Source organism: Dryobates pubescens, chromosome 14 (assembly GCF_014839835.1).
Source record: "Dryobates pubescens isolate bDryPub1 chromosome 14, bDryPub1.pri, whole genome shotgun sequence".
NCBI lineage: Eukaryota > Metazoa > Chordata > Aves > Piciformes > Picidae > Dryobates > Dryobates pubescens.
The window spans coordinates 17,046,584-17,069,650 of NC_071625.1; the positions used below are offsets into that span (position 1 = coordinate 17,046,584).

A 23,067-nucleotide genomic window follows, 5' to 3' on the forward strand; every position below is an offset into this window, starting at 1 on the left:
GGGTGGTGGCTGCAAACTGGAAAAAGCTACATTTAGATTAGGTGTTAGGAAGAAATTTTTCATGATGAGGGTAGTGAGGCCCTGGAACAGGCTGCCCAGAGAAGCTGTGGAGGCTCCAGCCCTTGAAGTGATCAGTGCCAGGTTGGACAGGATTCTGAGCCACCTGGTCTTGTATGGGGTGTCTGTGCCAGTGGCAGGGAGATTTGAACTAGGTGATCTTTAAAGTCCCTTTGAACCCATACCATTTTAATGATTTAATGATTCTTTTCTTCAGGAGAAGATCTCTGAATCTATTGTTTAATTCTCTTGTTAATACTGAATTACTGGACCTAATGGTAATATTTGCCAGTTCACCTTTGAGAATATATTTTGTTGGAGGGGGGAAAAGCCAATAATAGCAACATACACTGAGCCTTTTTTCAATGGTATTTTTGCAGGATATTTTGCTACTTTTAGAACATAATTGTTCCATGTCAGGAATACAGCTAAGTAGTGGGAGCTCAAAAATAATGATGGTCCAAGTGTTGTCCAAATGGCAAGACCACACTCAGAAATCAGTGATAAACGCAGACTGCAGACTGGGCTGTTGTATGCTGCTCAAATTGTCAGTAACTGGCCCTTTGTAAATCTGTCTTTCTGGTAAAACACTGTGATGCCTTTCATCTGCTTTACGGCCTTTGCCTTTTTAAAAGTTGTCGTCTTCTGCTGTAACGTCACAGCAATTAGCGTCTGTTCTTAGCCTTCAGGACTCTTCGGTGCAGGTGGAACTAGGAGTGAGCAATGCTGCTGTTGTTTTCCTGAATGAATTACGGCAAAATGGGATTGGTGAAGAGAGGAAATGAATTTTAGCGTCATGTCTACTTCTGATTCATATCTGCAATTATCATCTTGTCTTCACTGAAGAGCTAAGTCTAGATTCCCTATATTGAGGAAAGACTTTTGAGGAAATCACATAGACTGAGTTTATTATAAGAACTGTATGTTCTAATAATGTCAGTGAATGCTTGATTGCTTGGCATATTAGCTTTCAGATAGCATGCCCAGTGAAAGAAGATGCATTAGGATAGAAAATGCTGTTCTGCAAGTCTGGAGCCTGATTTCTATCAAAACTATGGGACAAATGTGGTTTCTGAAGTGTTATTCCCTGAAAATGAATTTCACAGTTTTTTTTTCTTTTGCTGTTTTTTATCATTGTATTAAGGGGGTAGGAATTAGTAATATTTATTCCATATCAAAGTCATTAGATCAGTGATAAATTTAGCTCAATAACTTCACTGATTTTGAAAATTACTGTGGTACTAGAGCCTCTATTTCCAACCCAAGTAGCAGCTGAAAAATTGAAGTGCTCAGACTTCCATATTTATATGTTAATGACTGTGCTGAATAAACAGGTCTATTAAGTCGTTCAAGCATTTGTATTTTAAAAAGTCTTTGTTCACTTGCTGCTGCTTTTGAACAATCACTTAATTGTGCTTATCCTGCCTAATCATAGGAATTCCTGAAAAAAATGAATTGTTTAACACAAGAATACCTGAGAGCTCTTATGTAAAAATCTGATCCTCAGTTTCAAGAATCTTTTATGTGTTACAGTCATTTTTTTCTGATTTGCTGGATGCATTATTTAATCTGTTGCAGAGGAGGATTTGTTATATCTTTTGAGGTTGTGGGTATAATTTTCACTTAGAGTGCAATACAGCAATATTATGAGTTAAAAAGTATATGAATAGTGAATGTAACCGAGTTCTTCAGGAGATTGTTTTGAACAGTGAATCATTTTCTGATCTTCAGGAAACTATTTGTACCTTTTGTGTCCCTTTTGTGTGGGATGGATTTGTGTATTGTAAAGTAGAGACTCTAAATTGTGCTTATTTGGGTTATGGCGGTGGTCTTGGACCCGTGTCAGAACATACATCCATAGGCTAATGTATACAACTATGCCTTGCTTGTCTGGAATACAATTGTCATGTTCAATTGTGGTTTAAAACTTGAAAATTTTGAAAAGTTACGTTTTGTATTGCCATTTGGGAGGGAATTACTTTAATTATTAGTAACTATAGTAAAATCAGAAATGTAACAACAGAGTTAATAACAAGGTACATATGTTGGGATACTGTTGAAAGGGGTTTTTATGAAGGGCAATCATGGCAAGCAAATGTGCCAAACTTCTTTGACATGTATGCTGAGCTCATGAACAAAGGTAAAAGTGTTGGTACTGCTTACTTGATTTGTAGGATCACAGAATGGTTTGGGTTGGAAGGGACCTTAAAGATCATATGGTTTCAACCCCGCTGCCCTGGGCAAGGACACCTTCCACTAGATCAGGTAGCTCAAGGCCCCATCCGGCCTTCCAGGGAGGAAGTATCCACTGCCTCTCTGGGTGGTCTCTTCCAGTATCTTACCACCTTCCCAGTAAAGAATTTCTTCCTAATATCTAATCTAAATCTACCCTCTTCCAATTTAAAACATTTACCACTTGTCCTATCATTACACTCCATGATAAAGCGTGCCATCCCATCTTTTCTGTAGGCCCTCTTTAAGTACTGGGAAAATACTATAAGATCTACTCAGAGCCCTCTCTTCTCCAGACCGACTAACCCCACTTATCTCAGCCTGTCCTCACAGAGGAGGTGCCCCAGCACCTGATAATCTCCGAGTCTGTCCTCTGGACCTGCTAGAACAGGTCCATATCTTTCTTACACTGAGGACTCCAGAGCAGGATACAGTTCAAGAGGGGTCTCACCAGAGCAGAGTAGAGCAGCAAAATCACCTCTCTTGACCTGCTGGCCATTCTGCTTTTATGCAGCCACAGGATAGAGTTGTTTTTCTCATCTGTGAACACGCACTGCTGGCTTCATAGTCAGGTTTTCATCCAGCAGTACCCAAAGTCCTTCTCCACAGGGCTGCTTTCAGTTCACTTTTTACCCAGCCTGTATTTGAGATTGCCCTGACCCAGGCGTAGGACATTGCACTTGGGCTTGTTGAGCTTCATGAAGTCCACATGAGCTATACCTAAAACACTTCTGAAAAGACTCTCACAAAAGGTTATTTGAGAGAAACAAACACAATGTGAGGTAAAAGTGAGGCAAGAGCTAGTTGAAGGCAGGATAAATGGCCACTGAAAGGTGGTCTCCAGCCAAATTCTTAGGGGTCTGTATTGTGCTTGTGCATGCTTATAAAGAAACTGGGCATTAGGGTGAATAGAAAGCAGGGCTGCCTAATTTCCGAGCACACACTTTTCTAAGAGGTTCTGCAGTTTAGTGTCAGTAGGTGGAAAACTCTTGATGAGAATGTTCCATGTAAATTGTTTGTATTTAAATTATTTTTATTGTCTCATCTGTATCTCAGACTGTGATGGCTGTGGATAGCTGTGGTCAGTAGTGCTCGTATCTAAGTTGATGGAAGTAAAACCTTTGAGGCAGTTAAGACCATGCATCAAGCACTTTGGGCATTCAGCTACAGCAATACTACCCTGGAGACCTGGATGCAATTTTTCTTTAATTAAAGAAAGCCAAATTCTGTGATTAATACTACAAGATGAATTATGTACTGTGTTTCCTGAATATTTCTGGAGGGGAATTGGACTCCAGGAAGGAATACTGTCTGGAGGAATAACGTTGTATATTCCTCTTTCTTGTGTCTTTTGGAAGTAACAACTTGTGTTCTAGCTAAAAAAGGTACACAAAATAACTCATGAATATGTGGCTACAAAAAACAGTTAGGAATGGCACAGTTTAATGCCTTATGAGCGCTGTTCAGTAAAAGGTTTCTGTATGTTGTATTTTATCTGTCAGTCTGTGTGTCTGTGCGATAGAATGACCTTTGATTCACCCTATTCCTTAATGCAGAATGGCTACGGCATGCCTGCCTTTAAACTTAATATTATTCTGCTCACATCTCCATTCTCATTATAAACAGGCTATTTTTAGCTAGCACAGATTCAGAATATGCCTTGTAAGCTTAAGGGGGATTTATTGAGCTCCTGTGTGTATTCACTAGAGATTTCTTGTTGAAGCCTTCTGATTTAGGATTGGGGAGGGGTAAAATGGACTAATTCCCAGCATATGCCTGCAGCAGCTATATTTAGCCTCAGCGACTTGTCACTGCCTTTGTGCTATTTTTACAAAGGGATGCAGCAGTTTCATTCTTCAGGGGCATAACTAGACATAAATGTAGATGGATGAGCTAGATAAACATTGGTGTAGTGCAAAAGTTGCTACTGAAAGTCTGTGTATGCAGTAGGTGTACTTGAGTAAAACTGCACTAGAGCGTGAAGACAACAGGCACCTTGTTCAACAGACTGCTTGTGTAAATTCACCTGATTAACACGTGCTCAACATTGTGTTTAATTTTGCTTCACGCTGATGAAGTAGTTTAACATGAATCACAATGTGAGCTTTGTTTCTATCGACATAAAAAGGTCTGACTTACTGCAGTGGCACTATTTATTTCATTGCTTAATCAGTTATTAAGAGTTGTATCATAGCTTTTGTAGTTGCCATATATATTTTTAATGGAATACAGAGGAGAAAAATTAGCATGGAGAGTGCTTGCTGCAGCTCAGTCCTAGAGGATCATTACATATGCACTACAAGATGATTACATATGCATATCCTTTTTATAATGCATGTATCAGGGTTCATGCTATCACTTACTATACTATTTGGTGCTGTGAAGAAAACAGTGTCTGCTGGAGAGTCTCCTTTTCCTATTTGGGGAAAACTGGGAATTCTACCTTGATCATTTCAGTGTTCCAGTAGATTTAGAGTTGCTCCATGGTATGCATTAGGAGAAATGTGTAGGTACTTTCTGTCTTTTCTTGGCTGTTTAATTTTTCCTTAAAAATACAAATTTATTTTTAGCACAAAGGAAAAAGAGTGTTGTTGTGTATAAAAACACAGAAAACAAATTGTTTCGTATAACAGAAAATGAGGAGAGTTCTATTTCTGCACATTGCATGACATCACTGTACCATTATTTCAACAATTATTTTAATGTAAAAAAATCAACTTTTTATATAATGCAGTTTTCATGAACCATGCGATTCTATGATTTTTCTTTGTGTCAAAAATGTCACATATGGTTGTGCATGTATTCCACATCCACTCTTCATTTCTAATTGTTGGTTTTTCTTGGGCAGCCTAAGATTTGTACCAAATACTAAAGATATCAGGAGAGGACCAGCGTATTTTCAGTTTTGGAATAATACTCAGCTTGAAATGGACCTTGTGAGGTAAAAGTTTGGTGCTCTCCTTATCATGAATGGCATACTCTGCCTCTCCCAAATGTCCTTTCAGTACCAGTATTTCAAGTAAAGGAAGGTGTAAGTGTTTCAGCAAATGATGTGAATTCCTGCTTCAAAGATACCAGCATCCAAGTCCAAAGCGTTACCAAAGCGGTAATGCTATGCAGTTTGTGTATCTCAGAAGCCAAAGAATATGCCCTAGAATCATGGAATACCAGGTTGGAAGGATCCAACCTTCCTTGGCAAAAACATGGTCTTCATAAGATAGCCCAGCACCCTGTCCAGCCAAATCTTGAAAGTGTCCAATATTGTGAGAGCATTCAGATTTCAGTGATGCTGTTCTTTGCTTAGCTGTCATCAACAGGGAGTAATAAACATGATGCTGCTGACATTTAGTTGGAGTTGGTTTTTGCTTTTTTTCCCCTATGAGATTGGAAGGTTTTGTCCTCCCTAGTCAGCAGTTTTCCCTCTTTTGTGATGTGGAGATAGAATTTTTTGTTTTTTTTTAAATTTATTTGTTTAATTTTATTCTTCTGAGTGAGCAGGAGGATATTCAGCTTATGTACATAAGGGCACACCCTGCTTGTCTCAGCACTGCTGTTAAGCCTCCTGTTTTGTTACACAGATTTTATCCTTTAAGCCTGATTTTTATATAGACTTTATCTTTTGTCAGGTTACTCTGTGGAATCATGGACTGTAGACTCAGTGATGGGAGAAAGAAGCGAAATTCACAATTATCTGTCTTTTGTTGGAGTATTGTAAACTAAAACTCAAGAAAATGCTAATCTAAATTGATTTTGAAAGACGAATACGTAGGCAGAGATAGATGTGTCTCTAAATTCCATGACTGATTTTTTTCCATGAGATTAACGCTAAACCACCTCCATTTCCCACCCAATACTCACATTCTGGTCTCTCCCTGAAAAAAAGATTCAGCTGTCTTCAGCATGGATGAACCATGTTGCTGCAGCAGCACATCCTACATGCTTGGATTTGAAAACTTGCATTTTGCAAGCCTTGCACATTTGTGGGTTTGGTCCAGTAGTGCTTCATCCAGGTAATTTTGATGGTAAAGATGGGTAATTGAGGTATGGATTCACATGTGGAAGAAGGATGAAAAATCTAGTTTACCTAGGGCAACCATCCCTTGCTCCACTCCATGATGGCTGTGTAGATGAGATGAACTACATTAACAAAAGGTGAGGGAGTAGGAGTGACCTGAGGCAGCAAGGAGCAGGAAAAAGGTGTGAATGTACCTTTGAAACTGTGGTCTACAGCCTGAAGCATTGCAGAGGCCCTGTGGGGCTATGCGAGTATGACAGCCCTGAGGAGAGCACAGCCCAATGTTCCAGAAGCTGCAAGGAAGCTGTAAAAGGGCAGAGACCTGGAAATGCCACCATCTCTGCATTTCTGCACCCATAGAGCTGAGGCTGTGGGATGCTGTCCATGTCAGTGGTGGTACTCTGGGCACACTGTCAGCTGGACATCTCTGATTGTTGTTACTCATGTATTTATTGTCAGGGTTACCTGCTGCTATTGGAAAGAGTGTGGTTAATTGGAGAAACTCACTTTCTCTGTTACTGCCAGATGATTTAACTAGTTACAGTTAGGCAGCTGAAATTCCTGAACTGTGGTTTATTTATACAATCCTCAAAGCTCTTAAAAGAACTTAAGTATGGCACCCAATAGAAGAAATGGAGAGACTAATTTTGTAGAGAGAGGTTCTCTGTTCCTTTTGCTAGATGGAACTGCTGAACTAATACATTTTAATTTCTCTTCATTATTGGTGAATATCATTGATTACCCATCACAGCTGAATATCGTGGAATGGTCAGAGAAGGAGAGGAAGCAGGGAGAATTTAATGTAATTGGAGTTTATATTCTCTTTAAGGAGAAAACCAACACAAAGAAATGGTATCCAATCAGAAGAAGTACTGAAGGTCAGAAAGACTGGCTAAACATTGACGAATGCATGGGGCATGTCCTGCTAATGCTAATTTGCATGAGAAGCAAATTAGCTTATATCAGGAGCATGATGGTATTTGGGGAAAAAAAGAGTTTACTGTTGGGCAAGTAATTATTTGATTTTTTTATAAAGGAATGTATTTTTGAAGATTATATGCCTAGAATAAATTCTCTTTAAAATTTTCAGTCCTAAAATCCTGTGAGAAATTGTTAAGAATTGTTTTCTGTAAGCAGTTCAGAGGCTAAAATAGAAATATGAGTTTCTCTGGTCTTTATGCTACTTTTTAATTTTTAAATATTAGGCCTTACTGGGAGCCTGCAATGGTGTGTTCTGGTATGTCCTCACAGGTATTGCAGCCACTATCCGCCCAGTCTCTGGAGCAAACTGCCTGTAGCTAAGCACTGGCATTTCATCCTGTGTTAAATGTAAAGATCTACTTAATGTCATTTCTACTACACTAAAGGAATTTAGAAAAGACTTGAAAATGTGTGAGACTTTCTCATGAAGTGTGATTTGTTAATTGAATTATGGAAAACACTTCTAATAAATATTTAAAAGTAGTGTTTCAGTTTGGAAGAAAAAGAGCAAGGACAAAACCTTGCTTTGCTGTCTGAAACACAAAATGCAGTGTGTATTGTGATGAGATACTGTAAGAAGTATTGAAAACCAGAATCCTCTTGTTCTTCTGGTAGTAAGATACACACAGGGATACAATGTGAATTGCTGCTATTGCTAGTAAAATTGTTTAGGAATAAAGAAACAAATCTACCAAGCAGGATAGGTGATAGAAGAATTAAACCCACGAGCTCCTGACCTGATCTGTTTCAAATTTTATGATTTTTTCAGAGCCAAACATTTAGAAGCAAAAAAGTATTTTTTAGCAATGAGGAGGAAAGTACATGAACTTTTTATGGATTGTTTACTCCTTAACTCTCTATCACTACAAAGTTGAGTTTCCTGACTACTCATTCAGTTACTGTGTGCAGTATTCTCATTATTGGTAATTTCTTTTTTAATTATATCTAAGGCTGCTGTTCAGTAATTATTCCTCCTTTTTAAAATGACTCTTCCATGGCTTTTTGTGTCTTGAAGGACTTTTTTCTTTAAAAATCAGACTTATTATGAGAGGTGCTAATGTTAAATTAAGCTACAAACAGGATATAGTGATGACATCTCTGCAGGTGGATTCTTACATCCTTGAGTTATAGTTACTTTAATGTACTCTTTTTCTAAGCCAATTTTTGCTACATGTAACTTTGAATGTATTGGTAATCATTCAGCCTCCTTACTTGAGAACAAGCATATAGAAAGGATTGATCATCCTATTTATCTTCCTAGCACAAGAAATCCCCTTCATTATCGCTCTTCCCCTCCTCATTTATGTTTCTTGTGTCATTAGCTGTTTTGGGGAGATCTGTTCTTGATCAGTAATATTCTAGCATCTGTGTCAGTAGCAATATTCTGTAGACTTATGTGGAAATTCTCTTTAGATTTACTCTCTACTTTGCATAGAAAGTATTGTGGTAGTAGTTCAGTAGATATATTTAATCCAAGTGGTAGATTGCAACTGTTTGAACTGGCACTTAGGAGTCGGTGTTTGAAAGACACTACTCTTCAGTCACTATTAAGGGATTGGCAGAAGAGTGCTAATGATTTTTCATTTACTTTGGAAACTTCAGTGCTAAGTGTTTTGCATTTCCTTCATAGCACAGTGTTATTCAAATTGCTTTTCTGATTTTGGCTTCCATTTCTCCTGTGTTAGTGATCATGGGAAAGATTTCCATGAGCAAACTGGAGAGAATGTCTTTTTTGGGGGGAAAAAAAAAAAAGATACCTGTTTTATACAGAAAATATATTTGAAGGCAAAATGTGTGAGAGAAATTAAAACAGTTTTCTTTTTTTAAATAGCTTATCTGTAAAATGTCTTGTCAATGCAAATGATCACAACCAGAGAGAGAATTTAAGTTTGATTGTTTTGTAGTTTTCAGAGATATCCACAATCTGTTGTGTCTTCAGTATTAGAAGTATCCAGTTAGATTTTACATTTTTGGGTGAGAAGAGAATGCCCTCCTGTTGTCTAGATTAATAGAAGGCCGTTAGGTTTTCTTTTTCCTGCTCTCTAGTATGAGGTGTCGATCACATGGGGTCATCAGCAAGTTTTCTAATTGAAACTGAAGCCTGTTCTGACATTATGATGTAAGTAGGGTCAGAGCCCTGTACTTATGGAGTCTGGTTCTGATTTTTGTTAAATGGTCCAGCTGATTAATTAGACTGAAGTATGTTTTGAATGGGCTTGTGCTTTTTAGAATTTTTGTACTTAATATTGATTAGCTCTCCTGACAGAACATAAATTTGAGTTCATTAACTACAAATTAGGCATTGACATAAACAGAGTTGATGGGTATGTCCGGAGTGCCCAGTAAAGGTTTTTTTATGTGTGTTGTAAGGTGACTCATGAATTTTAATGAAACTAAATTAGGAATTTGAGTCAAACCACTTGAATTAAAATGAATGGTAAATAGGCAAAATATTTAATCATGTACATACAGCAGTACACAAAACTCTTAATTTTGGTATTTAAATCACTTGCTTGTGGTTATTGTAAGAAATTTATTACATTTGTGTTTCTGGGTTTTTTTAGCCAGTAGGAACAGAATGGTATCAAATGTAAATGGTTTGTTGTAAGTTAGAAAACTCCATATTGTGCCTTGCAGATTATTAAAAACAAGTTTCATGAATTATTTTGTAAATCTTGAATTGAAAGAGAGAGTACTTTGAATATTGATTACATATGATTGGGTGGATAAGTCAGTAATTTGAGTTTGTTATTGTTTTGTTATTGTTGTTTTTAATCAAGAATGAGCTAAGAGCAAACCAAAAAGGAGAAAGGCATTGTTTCTAAGTCTAAGAAATGACTGTCCTTCTAGAGATAGGCTCAGGATAGAGGTCTGTTGCTGCCCCTGTCCTTGCTCTGAGATGTGGTAAAGAGCTGCTGCCTGGGGACTGGAATAGAGCTGAGAAAACATAAAAATAAAAATCTCATGACGCTTCCCAAATTCTTGCCTTGCTTCCAGGAAATTGTGTTTCAGCAACATAATAAAAGAAGGAGTAATGTATAGTCAATTTAGATGAATCAAAGGTTTGTTCTGAGCTTGAACATAGGTGATGACATCAGGACTAGCGTGCTTTTTCCACTGGTGTGCTGTTTGTTAAGGGAAGGGACCCACTACTGAGAGTAGTGCATAAAACTAACGCTAGAGGATCATCTTAATTTGTAATATTTGCAAAACAATCATGTTACATAAAATGAACTTCAAAGAAAGAAAAGGTTCATGCAGTAGATCTGCTCAACAGTGTTCTTTTAATCTGTTAATTAATGGGGATGAGCATGTGTTTACAGTGACTTCTTGAGAGACCAGATGCCTTTACTTTTATATCATCTGTATCTGTCCACACTGAAACAATAAATGTTTTCCATCTGATTATGAAAGTAACAAAGTGGTGAAGATTATTTCAGAGTAGGAAAGAACACACCATTTAATAAACCTAAACTGTTGTAAGCTAAAAAGAAAAAGAAAACAAACAAACAAACAAAATAGCTCTTCTTGTCAGTGTTGGATGTGGTATGGACAAAAATGACCTAAAGGGAAGTCCAACTGTATTCCATACTCTTCAGTTTTTGAGAAGAATGGGGAAAAAAAGAAGTCAGCTGTTCACCTAAGATGCGGTTATTGGTTAGATTGTCTTTTTTTTCCGTAGTAGTAGAGATAGTAGAATGAATGGGATCGGAAAGCAGATTCTTGAGAGCGTAGAAACTTTTTTGGTAAAGGGCTTCTATGGTCTAACCTAATTGAACTTGTGAAATGCATAGTAATGAAACATAGCTAATAAGTGATTTTCTTCTATTTCTCTAGACACTGGAAGCCATTTTGAATTTTAAGTACTCTGGTGGACCAGGGCATGTTGAAGGATATTACCGGAACCTTTCACTAGGCCTTCATGTCGAAGTAGAGCCATCTGTTTTCTTTACACGCGTTAGTACTCTTCCAGCAACGAGGTAAGTCTTCTTTTGTCTCTTGTATATTTGTCTCAGTGTCTTTATTATATTGACTATAACTTCAAGCGCATGCTGGAAGCTTTCATTATCATCAGCAACAGGTGTGTAAAGAACTGCGGGAGCAATTTTTACAGAATTCCTCATGCAGGATTTTTAGCCTCCTTTAACTGTAAGCTATCATTAAAGCAATCCATGTGCATTAGAAAATTCCACGGGTTCAATTGTCTTTTCATGATTTTTTTTGTTTGCTTTACCCAGGACAGGATGTTATTGACTTCTTTCTTTCTTGCTGTGGTGTGTTTTTTATTAGGAGGTTTTGTGTTTGTCTAACACAGTCTTACCTGATATGCATGTGTAAATGTTTGTCTTTGTATGTGAGGAACAAATTGCAATCGTTCTCTTCTTTGGTCCTTGCTTATTCTTGTAAGCCCAAGAATAGTTTCATATACTATAGTGAGTTAAAAAAATTATGTCAACAGGTGATGATGGCCAAATGGCCTAATCATGAAAATGTGGTTGCCTAAAATTCATCAGCCACTGAGTGCAATCAGTTTGTTTGGTTTTGGGTTTGTTTGTGGGTTTTTATCTAAAATTACCTTGATTTGCTGCAAAATACGCAGTTCCTATTCATTGTTTTTATTAATTTTATATTGCTTTACATACTGCTTAAGCAGAGCACCTTTGGTAAAAATGAATTCTGTAAGCTAGTTATTTTAGCAACTGTTAATCAACAGGGTTTTTTTAATGTAAGTGAACTTACGCTCTTCAGTCTTTAAGTATTTGGGATGTATTCAAACTGACAATTTCAGAGGTGGCTTTTGAACAGCTGTCATTCAAAAGATGAATAAATTAGGTTGGGTTTGTTGGGAAGAAAGAGTGAGAATGGACTTTGTTTCAGTGCGTAAGTACATCTCAGATATAAATGTTGAAGAGGAGGAAACACTTTTAGATGAGGGATGAAGTTAGTGCAAGAGAAAATTGTAACAAATTGGGTATGAATATGCTTTTATTAAAAATGCCTTTGCAATAATCGGCTACCAGGTAGCAGGATTGTCTAAAAGAAAGCCAGTGTGCTAGTGGGACCAAGCATTTTCTTTGGTTTAAATACTGAAATTATTTCAGTGAGACTATGTAATACTACTACTACTACTGATAGTTAAGAGTGAACATAACTGATTCAAGAGATTCCTACCGGTTCTAGGAACTTTTTCATAACAGACTTCAGAAATAAAGCCTAGAGACAGGCAAGAAGGCAATATAAGTCTAGGAGATACTGTGAGCATATTTCATCTTCAAAGAAGTGTGTGACCAGTACCATACCACTGCAAAAATGTCAAAGTATGGATGGACAGCAATGTAGCTTGCAAAGCTTGAAATTTTTCTTTTATTCCTGTAAACAAAAGAAGTAAAGCCTCAAGGAAATGTTTGGGGCTTGAACTTGGAGAAATGTGAAGAAAAGTGGACAAGTTGGAGAAAGTCTAGAGCAAGAAAAGTCATAAAAGGTGACTTATGCTAAAGCAAAAGGATAAGAAATTCTTTTTCTGGTGAAACAAAAAGACTGACCAGGAACTTAAGTATTTCATTACATTGCCAGGAGGATAAGTATCTATTTTTCACAGCAGGTATGGCATATTTTAAGTTTGGCAAAGATTATAAAACTCTGAAATATTTTTTTGTAAAAATGCTTAAAAGTGAGACAAACAGGAATTGATTTGAACGTGTAGATTGTGTCCAGCTCTTATAAAAGAGACCTAAAACTGCACGGCTTTATCAGTAAGAAAGTTTGTCAAGCATTTTGTAGAATAACATTCTATATTTTTAGGAACTGCCCTAGTAAAGTAAATCTAATGCTACTTGCAAAGTCAGAATGTAATATCTGGAACAGATGTTTGTAAAATTCCAGGAACCTTACTAACGATGTTCAGAGTTTCATCCCTGCAGTGGCACATTCTTAGGATTTTGTAATGGTTTTAAGGTTTCATAAGTGATCTCTCGTTAGCAGCCTGAAAGTTCCACTGCATCTACTTTAAATAGTTTTCAAGAAGATTTATTATACAAGATAAAATATACTCAGTTTGCCTTTATTTGCATGCACAGTTCTCTTAATTCTGTTTCAAAAATGTCTTTTTGTGATCTGTACTCACATTGAAATGGGCAACATGACTGCTTTTTGGGTTCGCTGCAGTTAGTATCCTATAGCGAGAGAGTAGCTTGGGTGTAAAGCTGTGAATCTCCCATAAAGGCTTCAAATACAACATGATGCTTTTATTTGAAGCTCTCTTGTTGGTAAGCTGGCTTTGTGCTAGATTGCCCTTGCTATGTTTTGTGGAAAATCACATTATCTTACCCGCCTTGTCAGTCTGTTCTCAGGAATTTACTATGTGTGGAAAGTATTTATGCTTGAAATCCTTAAAAATAGATTGAGGTGCTAATTCAAAGGTAGAATTTCTGTGCTGTTCAGCTGTGTAAATTTTACAAGCTTTGTAGCAGCAGATACTCCAATTCAGCCAAGTGCTCCAGCTCATGTTGTATGCATTTGCTTCATTCTTTGCCTGTTCATCACAGTGATCAGCATTTAAGTCAGTGGAAATTTTATTTTAAGTGATTTGTTGATTGGAGATGTAGTTAAAGATGTGACTGTTTTTAATTAGAGTTCTTAAAAGCATTACTGAGTTGGGGAAAATACTGCAAAATTTCTTTCAAAAATGTTTTATTGTAAGGCTGTCAGAAGGCTATTCAAAATTTTTTTGGTCATGTTGTTGCATTACAGAATCACAGAAAGTTAGAGATTGGAAGGGACCTCAAAAGATTGTCTAGTCCAACCGCCCTGTCAGAGTGGGATCACCTGGAGCAGATCACACAGGAATGCATCCAGGCAGGTCTTGAATATCTCCGGAGAGGGAGACTCCACAACCCCGCCTTGGGCAGCCTGTTCCAGTGTTCTGTCACTCTCACAGTGAAAATATTTTCCCCCATGTTTCCAGTGGAACTTCCTATGCCTCAACTTCTACCCATTGCCCTTTGTCCTGTCATTGGGCATCACCAAGAAGAGCCTGACTCCATCCTCTTGCCACTCAGCCTTTACATATTTATAAACATTAATGAGGTCACCCCTCAGTCTCCTCCAAGCTAAAGAGCCCGAGCTCCCTCAGTCTCTCCTCATAAAGAAGATGTTCTACTCTCTTAGTAATTTTTGTGGCTCTGTGCTGGACTCTTTCAAGCAGTTCCCTGCGCTTCCTGAACTGAGGGACCCAGAACTGGACACAATATTCAAAATGCAGGGCAGAGTAGAGGGGGAGGAGAACCTCTCCTCAACCTACTGACCACACCCCTTCTAATACAGCCCAGAATGGCATTGGCCTTCTTGGCCACAAGAGCACATTGCTGGCTGATGGTCAGCCTACCATCTACTGGGACCCCTAGGTCTTTTTCCCTTTCACTGCGCTCCAATGGGTCCCCAACCTGTACTGATACATAAAGTTCTTTTCCATGTGCAAGACTCTGCACTTGCCCTTGTTGAATTTTGCATTAGGTATCTATAGTCTGCAAAGTCATGGGTGCCTCCCTGCATTGATTCTCCATCAGAACTAGAAGTCATGTGTCAATCGATAATATCTTTTAGATTGAAAAGTAACAGAAATAATGTCATCTTCCAATCTGCTAAGGATAGCTTCTTATCATTTATTGAAACAAAGTTTAGATTTCTGTCTGTTGATCTTCTCTGCCAGTATCTGAGACTCAATGACAGCAAATTAAAAGTCAAAATTTGTACTTTTACTTGCTCTGTTAAAATATCAAATCTGATTTCCTTGTGATTTACAGCTGAGATTTCATCATTTGAATTCTGAGGCACTGAGTTGGTTTTGTTTAGTCATTATAAAAAAAATGTATTTTGTAATTTACCTTCTCAGCTGTCCTTTCAAAATGAAAATTATCATAGTTTTCATTTTCTGGATTCAATTTTTTCACTTCCTTTTCTGTCTTAATTTTACATTTTACCTCAACAAGAGTAAGAAACAAAAAGTCAAGGCACAATAAAGACTTCAAACTCTGATTCTTCCCTTAGGCCTTTACCAAAAAACCCCCAAACCCCAAAGAAACAAAACCCAGGGGAAAATGTTAATGAAATAACTACCCTACCCCCCAGCTGTAACATAAAGTTATGGTTTCTCTGATAGTCTTCCAAATTTAATTAGTATTTATTTTATCTAGCTGCCTGAGCAGAGACATGTGGGAAATATCACTGAAACCACTCACCGAAACAACTGGGGATTTTGGGTTGATTTTTATTTTTGTAATGATCTAGGCAAATTTTACCCTTCCAGTCACTCACAGGTTTCTGCATTATAGGGAGAAGTTTCATTAAGTGCATCTTCAGATGCACTTAATATTGTAAGATGCATTTAATCCTGACAAGAGGTCCTTTTAATGTTTTTCTGTGCTGGTCTGTGGAAGCACCTGTAGCTAGTTTGATGCAGCCCTTGACATGCTGCAGTGCCTAGTCTGTTTCCTAATTCTGATTCAGATATCAGCTCTCCTGTCAGAAGAGATGATGTTCTATTTGTAAATGGACGTAATCTGCTCTGAGGTGTATCAACTCAACTGCCTGCATCCAAAGGAACTTGCAGAACAGCCTTGTGCTGGGAAATTGTTTGCCTCGGATCATGTTACCTGTAATCATTGATTCTGGTTGGTTGTGCTTGCCCAGAGATGATCATCCCATGATCCATAATCAAGAATTTAGGTGTTTAAAGCAGTCCAAATAGAGGATATAAGACAATAATGAGTTAGTAATCAGAAGTTTTCTAAGTCTGTTCTGCAGTTTACTGACTTGCAGCTCACCAAAGAGCTTCAGGGATCTTGTTGCTTGACTGTTTATTTACCATGAAATGCAGATAAATCTATATAGTAAAATGGTATTAATTGTCTTCTGTAATCAACGATATCATGTTAATTAATTCTTTGTCACATCTTAGCTGCAAAACTACTTGTGTCATTTCAAGTCTCCAACCAGTTGAGTTGTCCCTAGATTACAGGCTACCAGGGAAATCTGATGATTTGATCCCAGACTGTCAGGGAGATCTGATGCTAAAGGTTAGGTGTACGGGAAACATGCTGTTGGCAGTTTGATGTGATACAGCTCTTCAATTTGATGTATTGTTAGCTTTAAGAAAGTCTACTGTTGAGGCTTGTGCTAGCTGAATGTCTTGAACTACCTCCTTTATACATGTTGCTTCTTTCAAAAGCATACCTGCCAGCTTTGGCGGGCACACTCTGTCCTTTCTTACTGCCTTTGTCAAAGAGCAGAGGGCATGACAAAAATGCCGGAAAAATTACTGCTTCACTCTGTACATTTGTTAAGAATTCAGGTATGACTTGCTCTATGTGCTGTGAGATGCTTGTTGATCTCTTTGTGTCCCTTGCTGTTACGCCTTAACTACAAAAGTGTCTTAAATAAAAGTCATCTAGAAAAGGGTGGAAAATCTTAGGTCTTACTTACTACATAGATGATGAGATGGTCTGAATTTGTAGATGAAGTCAATCTGCAGTGCTCCAGGGATTTTGAGCAAAGCTCAGAAGCCAGATATGTAAGAATAGTCTTGCTTTTAAATTCTACAAATTCAAGTTGCTGAACAAGGTAATTGTTTTATTTATTTTTTTTTTTTTAGCAATAGGCTTTTTCTGCCTATCTTAAAACCACCATAAAGTTGACAGGACATCAGCTGCAGATCTCTTTTGGCAAGTGCAGAAATTTGGACTCTGTTCTTCTGATTGAGTCAGACTGAAAAAAAGGGAATTGCAGCAGGTGTGACACTGTTCAAGTCAAAGTGTCAGTCCATCTAACTGTAGGATCAAGTTAATGTTCCTTTATACCATTAATATATAACATTTAATGAAAGATTGTGGTTTTATAAAGAAGATATGAGTCCTCAACATGCCTGCATCATGCTTCCTGGTCTACGATGTTTCATTGCATTTGGAATTAGGATCCATTGCTTGTCAACTTAGTTTCACTTAAGTGTTTGGAGACTGAAAAAGATGCAGTTTTGTCACTGTTGAGGGTTCTCAGGAGTTACTCAGTTTGGTGGGTAATACTTCAGCTCTTAATAAAATCAGACGTGATTTGCAGAATTTCCATTCCTGTTTCCCAGGTTGCCCACATTTCCATGACAGAAAATTGGGTTCAAAATCCTGATCATTATGTATTTACAAGTCATAAAAAAGGAAAGAGCAGACAGTATATTTCTTCAGCCATGTTCTAGCAAGCATTTTTGTTAGGCAGTAAAACAAATTCTGTAACATTTTCTGAAATACTTCTGGGTATTATGGAGCTGAATGTTTAAATTAAATGTTCGTATTTACTACATTAAGAATGGGAATCGGCTACCTACTGATAGGCAGCTGTTTCTAGTCTTGTGTTTCTCATTAGTTCAATGTTCAACTGTCTTAGAGTTTTGAAGGATGGAGAAAAACTGTTTTGTTTGGGTGCTTGAAGAGCAATCTGTTTAGTTTGGCGGAAGGCTAATACATGACCTGGTTAGGGTGCTGGATGTTTCTGAGCTATCTGCAAGTCCTGTCAAGTCTTCTTCAGGGGTCCGTGCCCTTAATATGCCACATTTCTACATGGAGAAAATAGTAATAATAACATCTAGGCAAAATGAAGACCAGGCAAATTCAACTACAAATGAAGTTCTTATTTTAATCAATTAGACTGATAGAAAAATCTATCAAGCAATGGATTTAATAACAATTTGTTAATGTTCTCAGGACTGGCTGTCTTTCTAGAATATAGTCTTTATTTATACACACACTGTTGAGCTCAATATAGATTCCACCAAGTGGGAACCCATGACACTTGGGAGGTTAAATCCAACAGTTAAATCATCTTGCTAATCTTAAATTCTGCTAATGACAAAACATTGCAGTGAGTTCACAGAAGAGCAGCAAAAAGTATCCTACAGATTGAGGGAATTGATTTTTGAGATCAGAATGTTAAGTATGTACACTTTGGCACATGAAGACGTGAGAACATAAATCTGGAAATATTTATAGATGTGCTGGAAATATTTAGCATAATTGAAAAGGTTTTCAACTGGGAGAAGTCAGATGAGGACAGTTCTCGGAATATGTGAAAAGACCTTTTAACACTAACATGGATAATCTGTCTTCATCATCTGAAGTTAGTCTCAAAATCTTAATTTTCAGATAATGTAATAACATTTAAATTGAAGAAACCTTATAGAAAACTCAGTAGCACCAACAAATACACTGTAGGTAATTGTTTTGCTGTGTTGCTGTCTGTGTTTGTCAGTTAGTTTTGGAGAACGGAGTTTTCATCTGGCACACTGCTGCCTGTGGTCATTGCCATTGCTTCTCTTCACTTTGTGATGGCTCATTCGGCGTAGAAATGCCTGTTTAAAGAAAACAGAAAATGGATGTGAAAATGCTCCATGATTTCTGTTGATGGAGATAGAGCTTCGTCAGAATGTAATTAACTTGCCACCCACCACACTGCCTGAGTCTTTCTTGTTTGAACTTCAAAACTAAGCCAGAAACAGAACCACAGTAAGATCATTGATTGAAGTGAGCCATCACTAGAGCATGGCAGCTGCATCTGTTTTTTAATTCTGTGTTAAATGTCATTGAAGAACATCCTCTGCTGTCATTTCAGAGTGGATTGGAAAGGCAGCGGCAGTACTCCTGAACGAAATTTCTAGATCACAATATGATTGTCTCTTGCCTTAAGTTCCCATCACCCCAGTGTTGTGACTATTTTTGGAATAATAACTAGCATTGTAAGATTTGAAAAATACAGAATGATTCATCATGTCACTAACTTTTGTTTGTGTTATATTCTGAATTATACAATAGAGGATTACAGAAATTAATTTCTGTGATAAATCTTCAAGATGCTGTTGAATTAACTCCATTTTCAATAAAAAAAACAAGAATTATTAGTATTCTTTTTATTGTTTGAAATTGGTATTGACTTAAATTTGCATGTTGTTCTGGAACCTTCAGATTAGAAACCGATCAACTGAAAATGTTTCCTTCTTATTCTATTTTTCACCTGTTCAACCTCCTGATGTATAGACCTTTGTGTTACTGGAGAACAAAATCTTGAACATGAAATTTATGGCAGATTTTTTTTTTCAACAAAGCATCATAGACAAGTAAGGAAGATCATTGAAATGGAAAACGTTGGTACATTGTCATTTTTAGTATTCTTCCACTTAGGTTCCTGAAAGGGGTTTTACTCTTCTTTCCATATGTCATTTAAACTGCTAATGGAAAGGAAATATCCCTGGGTCAAACAAACAATTTCAGAGCCTTAGTTCTTTGTGCTAGTGTCTATATACAGTCCAATACAGCCTTAATTCATCTTCATTTAATTTGGACTTTAAATATAATGCAATAATGTGTATATCATACTCTTCAGAAAAGACAGATATTGTATTTGTGGTGTCTGCTGTATTTCTGTGGATAATTCTCTATCTTATTTCCTAAGGAAATTAAATTTCTATGATCACTTTAACTGTTCCTCCCTCTCCTCTGGGTACGTTTTGAGTAATTTCAGTCAGCTTCAGGGACTGGACAGAGAAGAAATACCCGTAATTTATGTCCCAATGAGCAAGGGCAGAAGTGGGGGCTCAGCAGTTACCTGCTCCGTTCCCTGTGCCAGTTGGCATGGATGAGCTGAGGGACAGCCAGAAAGCATTGTTCTAACCACTGTGGCTGATTAACAAGTGAGAAAGCCAAGGGTAGGTTGGGGTGTATGATGAGGAGATAGGACTCTTGATATGTGGAGTTGAGATTTTTGTGGTGCAACAGGACATTTCTGTTAGTATCTTCCAGAATAATCTATGAAGCATGGATTATTTGGGTTTTGCAGATCCTAACTTTGTATCTACTGGAGAGGCAAAAGTTGGCTGTGTCTTTACAGGTCTTGTCCCACTCTCCCACTGATGAGACAGAAGCCAGTCTTTCTTTCTTCCCCATTCTTTTTAGTTCTTTACTAGTAGCAGGACAGCTACCAACTCAAATGCTGCCCTTCCAGCTCTTTCTTTCTTGTCAATTGTTAAGGAAAGGAGTTTATAATAAGAGCTCTATGGCTCCCTATTTTGTTTCAAATTCTTGAGATTTGACATGCTTGCTTCAGGCACTCATCTGCTTTCATGCATTCTCTTCTGTCTTCAGTATTCATTTCACCCAAAGAGGGTGAAAACCCTTAAATTATACATAAAAACATGCCCTCATCCCTACTTTTGCTTTTTACTTTTGTGAAGAGACATGTTACTATCCTGAAGCAGTGCTTGCTTGTCATTTAGTGCCTGATTGCATATGACATTGCTATCTCTTTTGTGACCTGAACCTTAACTTCCCATATTTGTCCTATGAGTTTTTCCACCTCAAGGGTTTGCACAAGGTATCAACATGATTCCCCTTGTATGTGCTCTAAAAATGATATTGCTTGATTTTCAGGAGAGAGTTTTATTGTGAACCAGAGAACCTGTTTCCAGAGTAGAGGCATAGTTCTTAAACTCTTAAACCTCTCAAGTTTATTTGCCTTTGAAATGGCTGGTGTTTGAGTTTAATTGCAAATTATTAAGGAATAAGTTAAACACACACCTGTATCTTACTGAGTTTGAATATGCATATTGTTTGAAGTATGGCTCTCACAACTTTTGCCTACCAACATATTCTTCTTTCTTCCCATTTGGGAAGCTTCTGATTTCATGTGAACTCTCTCAAATTAATGTTGCTGGTGGGTTCTACCTCTGACACCATATACAAGGTACTTTTCCCTACTTATTGATTCTGACAGCAATTATATAGGATGAGATGATTTTTAATCTTTGTACAAGGCTATACTACTTTACACTGTAATTCACGTTGTCACCTAATTTTGTGTTATGTGCACTGAATCTTCCAAATCATTGATAGCTAAACCTAATTTGTAGTGATGCCTAAGGCTCAGATATTTCTCTGTTCAGTAGCTTCTTGGGAAGGGTTGAATTTCAGAGTAGACTGATTAAGCATTATTGCTGCTGCATGATTGGATTTGCCTTTTTGATATCTGGTTCAAATATTTTCCCATGTGTATTGTATTAGAGTCACTCAGTTCCTCTATACGTGCTTTGTTTCACAAAAAAAGCTTATAAATAAGAATAAAAACTTACTATAAAGTATCTTCTTTGTAGCTTTGTCAATATTATTTCCTGAGGTTACTAAAAATGTGGTTGATCTATTTATACTAAATGCTTCTAGGGAAATTTGTCTTTGAAGGACAGGACCTCACAAATAGAAGGTTTTCTGTGATAGTTGCCTGTCTGCCTTGCTTACAGAAGGGACAGAGTGGTGTGGTGGTTTGAGGCAGATCCTCCCTTGCCTCCCACCAGGGCAGAAAAAAATGAGACTCAAGCAAACGGATTGCAGAAGTGATGGAATGTTTAAATGGAAAAGCAGTGAGTGTTTTACAGAGAACCACAAGCACAGTGACAAAGGAGATCCCAAAGCATACCTGGAAGCCTCCCAGCATTCCCCTCTCCCCACCTGAGAGTACACCCAAACCCCCCAGGGCTCTTTCTTACCCCCCCCTCCACTGTTAGGCTAATCTCAGCTGGCCAGATCTGAGATTGCCCTTCCCATTTCTCTTCCTGGCATTAGGCCTAGCCAGGCCTAAGAGGCCTTGAGATAACTCCCCTTCCATTACCAGATAGGGAGCATCTCCCACGGGTGCAGTGAGGAAAGGAAGAGGAAGTGTGAGACCTTGCAGATGGATTTATAAGGAGCAGGACTGTGGTGGGTTAACGCCCTTTTCTGAAAACAAAAAAAAAAAGCAGGGTGGAGGGCTTGTGGGTACTTTACCCTCCCTGCAGGGCGTTTTCCCCTGGGAAGCTGAGTCTGTTCCACTTCCCCCTCCCTGCCCAGCCAGGGTATAAAAAGCAGGACATCATAGCTGTTGGCCCTCCTTTTGGCTCCTGCCTCTGCTGGATGAGAGCTACTGCAGCTGTCCTGCTCCTCAACCATGTGGCCAGACCTGATCCTTCTCCCTGCTTCCTCTGCACCTCCTCAGAAAAAGACTGGTTTTGTATTATTCTTTCTTGTCCCCCTCCCATCCATCCTTGTTCCTTGCCCTTGTGAACCTTTCCTGTTATTGTTATATATATATATATATATATATTGTTTAAAGAAAAATTCTTCGCCTCTCTACTTCCAAGCCGACTCCAGATTATTGTTTAGTGGATTTGCTCCTTACCCTTTTTTCCCCCCTCTCTGTGTGGAGGGAGGAGGTGGGGGTGGGGGAGAGATTCTCAGCCTTTCCCCCATCTGGGCTTTTAACTCCCAGTTAAGGCTCAAACCACTACAAGGACATTATGGGTATGAAACACTCAGCTTCCTGTGTCCACCCACTGGGCTGGACACCCGGGGCACCAAAGGTGCACCCCGTATGGCAGCAGCAGGAGGCACCCAGCCCAAACTGCCACAAGTGGTCTCCCTCAGAGTAGTTGGTATAATGGCAAATTACTCTAGTTACACAGAATTGTCAGGGTTGGAGGGGATCTCAAACATCCAGTTCCAACCCCCCTGCCATGGGCAGGGACACCTCACATTAGATCAGGTTGCTAGTTGCCAGTTTGCTTTGTAGACAAATCAGCTACCGCATCAAATAGGTTTGCTCCCTGACACTGGATAAGGATTTAAATTTTTACTTGTAGATGTCTTTCTTGAAAAGGTAATGCCAAGGTAATTTGAAGTAACAAAACTGTTTCATGTGAATGCTCAAAGAAATAAAAAAAC

General features: G+C 38.1%; 1 protein-coding gene across 3 annotated transcripts in view; it reads left to right on the forward strand.

The window, feature by feature from the left end:
• Positions 1-23,067, forward strand: part of TRAPPC9 (trafficking protein particle complex subunit 9) — a 427,530-nt gene that overhangs the window by 125,585 nt on the left and 278,878 nt on the right. For all 3 annotated transcript variants that reach the window (XM_054167202.1, XM_054167204.1, XM_054167203.1), the window contains one exon: positions 11,123-11,265. In XM_054167202.1, the coding sequence (XP_054023177.1) occupies positions 11,123-11,265 (143 nt within the window). The remainder of the gene's footprint in view (positions 1-11,122; positions 11,266-23,067) is intronic.